The sequence below is a fragment of the Balaenoptera musculus genome, chromosome 11 (genome assembly GCF_009873245.2).
Source record: "Balaenoptera musculus isolate JJ_BM4_2016_0621 chromosome 11, mBalMus1.pri.v3, whole genome shotgun sequence".
Lineage (NCBI taxonomy): Eukaryota > Metazoa > Chordata > Mammalia > Artiodactyla > Balaenopteridae > Balaenoptera > Balaenoptera musculus.
The window spans coordinates 40,995,088-41,003,285 of record NC_045795.1 but is presented as its reverse complement, the minus strand read 5'-3'; the positions used below and the strand labels follow the sequence as shown (position 1 = coordinate 41,003,285).

Below are 8,198 nucleotides of genomic sequence, written 5' to 3'. Positions count from 1 at the left end.
GAGAAGGAGACTGTCTATTCTAAAAGAGACTGAAAGAAGTCAGATCAAGAATGCAGAACAGGGCTTCCCTGGTGGCTCAGTGGTTAAGAATCCGCCTGCCACTGTAGGGGACACGGGTTCGATCCCTGGTCTGGGAAGATTCCACATGCTGCGGAGCAGCTAAGCCTGTGCACCACAAATACTGAGCCTGCGCTCTAGAGCCCGCGAGCCACAGCTACCGAAGCCCGTATAACACAACTACTGAAGCCTGCGCACCTAGAGGCTGTGCTCCGCAGCAAGAGAAGCCACCGCGATAAGCCTGCGCACCACGACGAAGAGTAGCCCCGGCTCGCTGCAACTAGAGAAAGCCTGCACACAGCAACGAAGACCCAGCGCAGCCAAAAATAAAAAATAAATTAAAAACAAATAAATTTATTTAAGAAAAAAGAATGCAGGACAATTTTTTTTTTTAATGAGAGATAATTTACTTTGAGACTAGAAGAAAAAAAATGTGAGTGTGGAGGCAGATACATAAACCTAAAAGATTTGGAATTGCTCCATATTCCTTCCAAATTGTTTCTAGTGATTTCTGGGTAATATATGCATAGTGAAAAAAAGCACACTTCTGGTCAAAAGAGGACACTTTTTTTTTCTGAAGTATAGTTAATTAACAATGTTGTGTTAATTACTGCTGTACAGCAAAGTGATTCAGTTATACATATATATACATTCTTTTTTTTTAATATTCTTTTCCATTATGGTTTATCATGGGATTTTTTGTTTTTGTTTTTTTTAATTTTATTTATTTATTTATTTATTTATGGCTGTGTTGGGTCTTCGTTTCTGTGCGAGGGCTTTCTTTAGTTGCGGCAAGCGGGGGCCACTCTTCATCGCGGTGCGCGGGCCTCTCACTGTCGCGGCCTCTCTTGTGGCGCAGCACAAGCTCCAGACGCGCAGGCTCAGTAATTGTGGCTCACGGGCCTAGTTGCTCCGCGGCATGTGGGATCTTCCCAGACCAGGGCTCGAACCCGTGTCCCCTGCATTGGCAGGCAGATTCTCAACCACTGTGCCACCAGGGAAGCCCTATCATGGGATATTAAGTATAGTTCTCTGTGCTATGCAGTAGGACCTTGTTGTTTATCTAGTCTATATATGAGTTTACATCGGCTAACCCCAAACTCCCACTCCATCCCTTCCCCAACACCCCCCCTTAGCAACCACCAGTCTGTTCAAAACAGGACACTTTTAATGACTTTATTAAACATTAGGACAGAGATTAGAGAAACACTTTTCCAAGGATGCATCAAGTTAAGTTTTAAGTAAAAAATCAGCAGAGATCAGGGCACGATGGGGACAGACATCTCTTGTGGTGTCTTCTGAGATCTTCTTCTTTCTCTGAGAACGAACTGACTCCTCACCTCAGAGGTGGGTGCCAGCCCACCATGTTTGTACTATGGGATCTTGGTTCCCCGGTCACAGTACATTGGGCTGGGGTGGACACTTTCGCCAAGTTTGGGCAGTCGTTTGTTTTTTCAATAATTTAAAATTGTGACTGGGAGACACAGTCTCTGTGGGTGGCCACAGCTGAGGTGACGTACAAACACAGGACCTATACGGTTGACATGTCAGCTGAAAAGGACAGTCAGTCCATAGGGAGAGAATATGGCTGACGTACCGAGGGATCTAGAAAACAGGGACCATATGGCCCAGAGAGAGAGCAAGAGGGACTGCTCTGGATTCTGCTGGCTCTTCCGTTCTGAGTTCTCTTCCTTGCAGGGCCTGGCTCAAACCCACCCTTGGGTTCTGGATACCACTCTTGTGTCTATTGTAAATACCCTCTCCTTTTGTCTATAACCATTTTAATAGGGTTTCTGTGACTGGCAAGCAAAAACCTTGATTAGAACAATCTTCTCCCGCTTCCATCTGACTTCTCTTCTGGCCATCGATTTCCCCCCATTTATTCTCTCTTGGGAAATCCACAGAGTCCCCATAATCTCTTGGTTTCTCTCTTTTCTGGGACCAAATGCTCCCAATTCCAACCCCCATCTTGCCCCTACTCACCTGTATCTTGCTCAACTTTTTTTCTTTTTTTTTGGCTGTGTGGAACAGCATGTTCCCTGACCAGGGATCGAACCTTTGCCCCCGCATTAGAAGCACAGAGTTTTAACCACTGGGAAGTCCCTTCCTCAACTTTCATGCCCTAAAAAACCCAGGTTTTCCAGAAAGTCCTCCTGGACTACTCAGACCTCAGGGATCCCCTCTTCCCATGACCTCCAATAGCACCAGACTATGTCCATGGGTCCCCGTTCCCAGACCACAGCCTGGGTCCAGGATGGCTTCATTGGCACAATCTAGAGCATGTTAAAATATTACAGACTCCCTGTCACCACTCTCCCCAGCCCCGAGATTCTAACTCAGTAGATCTGGGAGAAGCCTGTACTTTTTAAAAGGCTCCCAAGTGACTCTTCCCTGTATTCCAGTTTGAAAACCACCAATCTGTATCACTCATTTGGTACTTGACATAAACTACTTTGTATAGTTAGTTACCGCTTTGTGTGCATTTTAAATTTTGTTCACAGTAAACTAAAACCTTCCAGGCCACAGATTTAGAGAGCATTCAGGTGGATCTCTCCTAGATCTCCCTCTTACCAGATACCTTGCTGATCTACTCTGCTACCCTCCTACCTGATATGATTGACCCCAGACAGAAGATATGGCCATCCTACCCAAGCCTTGGGCCTCTTTGTCATGCTTGGGACTCTAGGGAATGTAGAAAAAGGAGATGACATTGTAGATCATGGCTGGATACCAATGGCCTCTTCATGACAGAGTAAATCTGGACAAGACTGAAATTTCCATGAACGTTTCCTCTCCTGGTGCCCTGTAGAACTGTCATTTGTTGCGGGGAGTTGCAATGAACAGGATACTCTGCATCCCTTTTGGGGCAAATCTGAATTCAGGATGTTAATTTCATGATGTCCATGTGAAACGGTCCATTCACAAGTGACACACAAGGGGCCCCAAAGTGATGAGTCAAATGGAGCAAGACGTAGCTAGACTGGCCCGGGAATGACTGTCAATCCCCAGTAGCAGGTGGTCATGCTCAGTAGTCATCCCCAGAAGTCCCCACTTCCAGATCCCAGCATCCCTTACACACTGAAAGAATTGGCCAAGACCTGGTAAAATGAATACAATGTAAACACTGTTTAAAATTTTACTGCTGCTAGCCAGGGCTTTGGGTAGAGCAAGAAAGTGTGTGTGTGTGTGTGTGTGTGTGTGTGTTTTGGGGGTGGGAAAGGGAACTCCTTGGTGCCCCACAAGTCCCTGCCATGAGTACGGGAGCCAAAAAGGAGGAGACCTATAGGACAGAGGTTGATCCCATTCAAAGTCAGCACGGTGGGGATGAATGTGGTAGACTCTGGCACTGAGCATTCAAGGGCTGTCGACACTTGCCAGGAAGCTGTAGGGTGTCTCCCATACCTGTTTCTCTCAAAGGGCCATTACCTAAAGTAGCAAAAACCATATGACCAAGGTTGTCCCAGCTCACACTTCTGGGATCCCATCTCTGCCCACCTCCCCCAAACCTGATACCCTCGCCTCACCTCTGCTCTTCTATTCCCTGCCTACCACTCGTCCCTGACCCCACCCCTCCCCACAGAATCTCTCATCCTCCACCCTCGTCCCGTGCAGAGTCATCTGCTTTCCTCCCCACCAGACTCCCGGGTCCTGCGCACCTGGGGGTGCTGGACAGGCATGTGCCCGTGATGATGAGGGTGATGCCCACGAGGAAGCTGGCCAGGCCAAGGGCCAGGCCGAGGGTGCAGACCAGGGTCTCTGTGGTGTCAGGCAGCAGGGTAGGCACCTGGGGCTCTGGGAGAGAAAGGGAGGGTCAGGGGTCGGGCAAGGGGATTCCAGAGTGAAGGACACACGGGTGTGAGAAGGGGGGCCTGGGGAGGCGGCTTCGTACCCCAGTGCTTAAAGAGAGGCTCGTCCAGTCCCCAGTGCTCCACCTTGCAGTCATAGAAGTCGTCCACCGAGGGCACAAAGGGCAAGTAGTGGAACTTCCGGAACAGATGGTCGGGCTGGGCATAGAAGCTGGTCTGGGCCACCCCCTCGGTGATGGTCTGACCGTTGCGCAACCAGGTGATATTGATGACAGGGGGGAAGATGTTCTCCACGACGCAGATGAGGACGTTGGGCTGGCCCAGCTCCACGTGAGACTTGGGCAGCACAGTCACACTTGGGGGCACTAGGAGGAACCAGGCCCTGAATCCCACAGGCTCAGCCCTCCAGCTGGGCCTTATCAGGGCTGGGATTGAGGGGTGTTTCTTCCTATTAGCCTTCCGAGAGCAGGGAATGGTCTAGGATGGTGACACCAGGACAGAAGCAGGGGGACAGAGGGATGAGAGATTGTGGAGGGCAGAGGGGGCCCCAGGGAGTCCTGTATCTGCCAGGTCCCTGATGGGGAGTCCAGCGGGAGGGGTCATTTCTCAAGAGGAAGAGGTTGCTGAAGGAATCTGAGAAGATCTAGCACCTCCTGGGAAGGAAAGGGCCTGAGCACAACAGTCTCAGATTCCGAGAGTGGAGCCCAGGAGTCAATAGAGGCCTGTGGTGGGGGGGAGGGGGGGGAGGAGGCTTCTCTGGGCCTCCCCTGCCTGCCGGGGGCTTGGTGGAGGGGGGCACAGAGGAAAGGCCAGGTACCGTTGGCGGCTCTGGTACGGTTCGAGCGCTCCACCAAGACGTCCAGATGCGCTTTGATCATCGTGATACTGGCCAGCCCACTCTGCGGGTCAAAGTACGCGAAGTTGCCAAATTCAGGCAGACGCCACACAGCCTCCCTCTTCTTCAGGTCCACAGAGAACAGCTGCTCTCCATCGAAATCATGGGTGAACTGACCCGAGCCATCATAGGACTGGTAGAAGGCTGGTCCGTAGGAGCCCATGTGGTCAGCTGTATTGAGTGAGTTCAGGGTCGGGGGAGAAAAGAAAAGGTATCAATCTCATCCATCAGATGTGATGTATTGAGTCTCTGAGCTGTGCCCCATCCTTGGTTCTGTGTGGGGGCAGAGTCCCGTTCTGACGCTGAGCTGGTCCTTGGAGAGTAGAAGGGTTGCCCAGGGACGGAAGGGAGAGGATGGAGGGAATGGGCACATCCCCTGCACACTGGCCAGCACAGAGGCATGGATGCAGCCTGGCATACCGGGTTGGGAAGAGGAGAGGTTGCCTAAACTCAGGCTTGGGATCCCCAGAGTTAAATCTTGGCTCTGATGGTCTGCCCCAACTGTGCTACCACGTCCTGTGTGTGTGAGATAAGAGGTGAGTAGGGGGGTGATGAGGAGAAAATAAGTAAGGTTAAGAGCATCCGTGGAGCTTTGGTCACAGAGATGCAGTGTAAGTGGATGTGAGGGAAAACAGGTGATAGCTGGCAGGAGTAAGAATTAAGATTTGTGACTAGAGACTGAAGGGATAGAAAAAGGCAGCCCAAGGTATTGCAAAGAGCAATGGAAAAGGAGTCAGAAGTTCAGGGTTCATGTCCCAACTCTTCGGTCTCAGAGCATTATGATCAAATGTGCCTCTTCCCATGACTGAGGCTCAATTTTCTAGAAATTGGGAGTTAGGTGTTCGTTGATAAGATGCCTTTATAATTCTAGGAAATTATTTGTGCAATGATCGTGAGAAACCACCATGTGCCCAGCACGATACCAGGCCCCAAGGAAATACAGGCAAACCAGCTGTAGACCCTGCACACAAGGAACTCAAGTCTAGAGCAGGATAAAGACAGATAAACAGCTACCTATTGACCTGGTGATAAATACAGCAATAGAAAATGGGCTCGCCCCAAGCCAGGAAGTGGTACAGAAATCAGGATGCTGGGCAGCAGTAGGACGGAGGTTTGGGTCTCAGAGAGGAGGGAGGAATGAGGAGGCACCTGAATGTGATGCTGGGCTGAGCTGCACCTGTATTTTAGGTCCAGGACAGACCTGATAGAGGTGAGAGGGATGCGGGTAACAGAAGTTGCCCATAAATCAGAGGAAAGGAACTGTTCACTCTCTGTACCATCTGGCGTGTAACCCCACGCCCTTAATCTCCTCTCCTCTCCTCACCCAGCACCCTCTGCACTCACCCTTGATGGCCCCAGCTTCCTGGGGGCTCAGGAGGGTCATCAAGGCGTGGAGTCCCAGGACCAGCCCCCCACTGAGGACCATTGTCCCCTGGTGCTTTAACCAAATGAGTCCAAGTCAGTGTGGGGGGTAAAAGAAGAGAGGGAAGGTAAAGAGGAAGAAACAGATTCTAGGATGGGGGAGCCCCCTGCTGTATTCAGCCAATCAGAGAAATTCTCTGAGTTAGCGTAGCTGTTGCTGGGGAAAGAAGTATAGGAAAGAGCCTGGGTGAGAAGATGGAAGAATTCATTGGGCCCACGAGCACCAGGGAGGCTTGGTCCACAGGAAGTCAAAGGGATGGGAGGGGCTTAGATTAACTGTTTCTCCATCCTCCAAGAAGGGATCTTGCGAAGGGAGAGAAAAGGCCATCAGAGCACCGCACAGCTGAGCTCAAACAAATCCTCTATATTAATCCATAGTGTAGGGACTCCTACTCGTCCTATAAGTTTCTGTGGACCAATTTGGAGTTAAAAAATAAAATAAATTTGGGGATTCCTTGGCGGTCCAGTGGTTAGGACTCTACGCTTCCACTTCAGGGGACATGGGTTCAATCCCTGGTCGGGGAACTAAGATCCTGCAAACCACATGGCGCAGCCAAAAAAAAAAGGAAAAAAAATTTTTACTAAGAAACTTTAAAAGGGAAACGCTGGCTACACAGTAGAAAAAATCTTTTAAATCTTTAAATCATGTTTTAAAATATTACTTTATTTCATTACGTGAGGAAAACTGTATAATCGTTAGAGATATTTAGAGTGAAAAAGAGCCATAAGGAGTTCCAGTGGACCTTTCTGAGGAGGGCAGAGGGTGCTGGGTAACCTCCATGAGTCCCTCCATGTCCCCTATGCCCGTGTCTCAGCCTGGAGGTTGCCCTGTGTGGATTGCATCACCCTTACTTTTGGCTTCTAATTGGGAGGCATTGGCAGAATTTAGTCTAATGTAAAATATATATATAAAGTTAACTATCCTGGTAAAGAGAAGTCTAACCAAATATCGGAAGGCAATGTGTCAAAAGTGATGAAATAAATGATTTTCAACTTGGAAGGGATCTAAGAAATCATCTGAGTCTGTGTTTCCAAACCTGGCCACACAGGAGGATCAGCCACGAAGTGTGTTAAAAATACAGATTCCTAGGTTCCATCCTGACCTGAGTTAGAGTAGCTTTTCCAAAGTAGGGCCAGGGGACCTGTGTGTTTAGCGTGCTCCCTAGATGATTCTTGGGCAGCCAGTCTATGGACTGCTTTTTGGCACAAACAAACAAACAAACAAAAAACCACCTGCTCTGATGCTCTTTCCTACACTGAGTGGCGTTGATTTACAATATTGTGTTAATTTCTGTTCTACAGCAAAGTGAATCAGTTATACATATACATATCAACTCTTTTTAGATTTTTTTCCCATATAGGTCATTACAGAGTATTGAGTTCCCTGTGCTATACAATAGGTTCTTATTAGTTATCTATTTTATACATATTAGTGTGTATATGTCAATCCCAATCTCCCAATTTATCTCCCTCCTTTCCCTCTTGGTAACCATAAGTTTGTTTTCTACATCTGTGACTCTATTTCTGTTTTGTAAATAAGTTCATTTATACCATTTTTTAGATTCCACACATAAGTGATATCGTGATATATGTCTTTCTCTGTATGAGTTACTTCAATTAGTATAACAATCTCTAGGTCCATCCATGTCGTTGCAAATGGCATTATTTCATTCTTTTTTATGGCTGAGTAGTATTCCTTTGTATATATGTACCACAGCTTCTGCATCCATTCATCCGTCGATGGACATTTGGCTGCTTCCATGTCCTGGCTGTTGTAAATAGTACTGCAGTGAACATTGGGGTGCATGTGTTCCATCATTGTTTTTTTAAAAAGTGTTGTCTGTACCTCCCCCATCTTCCCTCTAACCAGATAAGCACCTTAGCATGCTTTCAAATACGTTCAAATACTTCTCCTTCACCAAGGTATTTGATCAGTCTTACTTCCCATACCTTTTTGGCACCTCCTGAAATTTTCTCTTATTGGAATACTTCCTCCAAAAGTGTTTTAAATGTATTTG

At 48.1% G+C, this 8,198-nt stretch overlaps 1 protein-coding gene across 1 annotated transcript; it reads right to left on the bottom strand.

Moving 5' to 3' along the window:
- Positions 1 to 3,179: 3,179 nt before the first annotated feature.
- On the bottom strand, positions 3,180 to 6,248 carry LOC118904507 (HLA class II histocompatibility antigen, DO alpha chain). Its single transcript, XM_036870717.1, has 5 exons — positions 6,103 to 6,248; positions 4,681 to 4,929; positions 3,947 to 4,228; positions 3,714 to 3,849; positions 3,180 to 3,483 (listed from the first exon to the last, which is right to left on the bottom strand). The coding sequence occupies exons 1-5, from the start codon at positions 6,182 to 6,184 to the stop codon at positions 3,480 to 3,482; spliced, it is 753 nt and encodes a 250-aa protein (XP_036726612.1). The 5' UTR covers positions 6,185 to 6,248; the 3' UTR covers positions 3,180 to 3,479.
- Positions 6,249 to 8,198: the final 1,950 nt, after the last annotated feature.

Excerpts from the sequence above, each read along its gene's own strand:
- LOC118904507 (XM_036870717.1), bottom strand. The coding sequence starts at position 6,184 with ATGGTCCTCAGTGGGGGGCTGGTCCTGGGACTCCACGCCTTGATGACC. Across the intron at positions 4,930-6,102 it reads GGAAGCTGGGGCCATCAAGG|CTGACCACATGGGCTCCTAC; the intron begins GTGAGTGCAGAG and ends CACTCAATACAG. Across the intron at positions 4,229-4,680 it reads CCGTACCAGAGCCGCCAACG|TGCCCCCAAGTGTGACTGTG; the intron begins GTACCTGGCCTT and ends GGTTCCTCCTAG.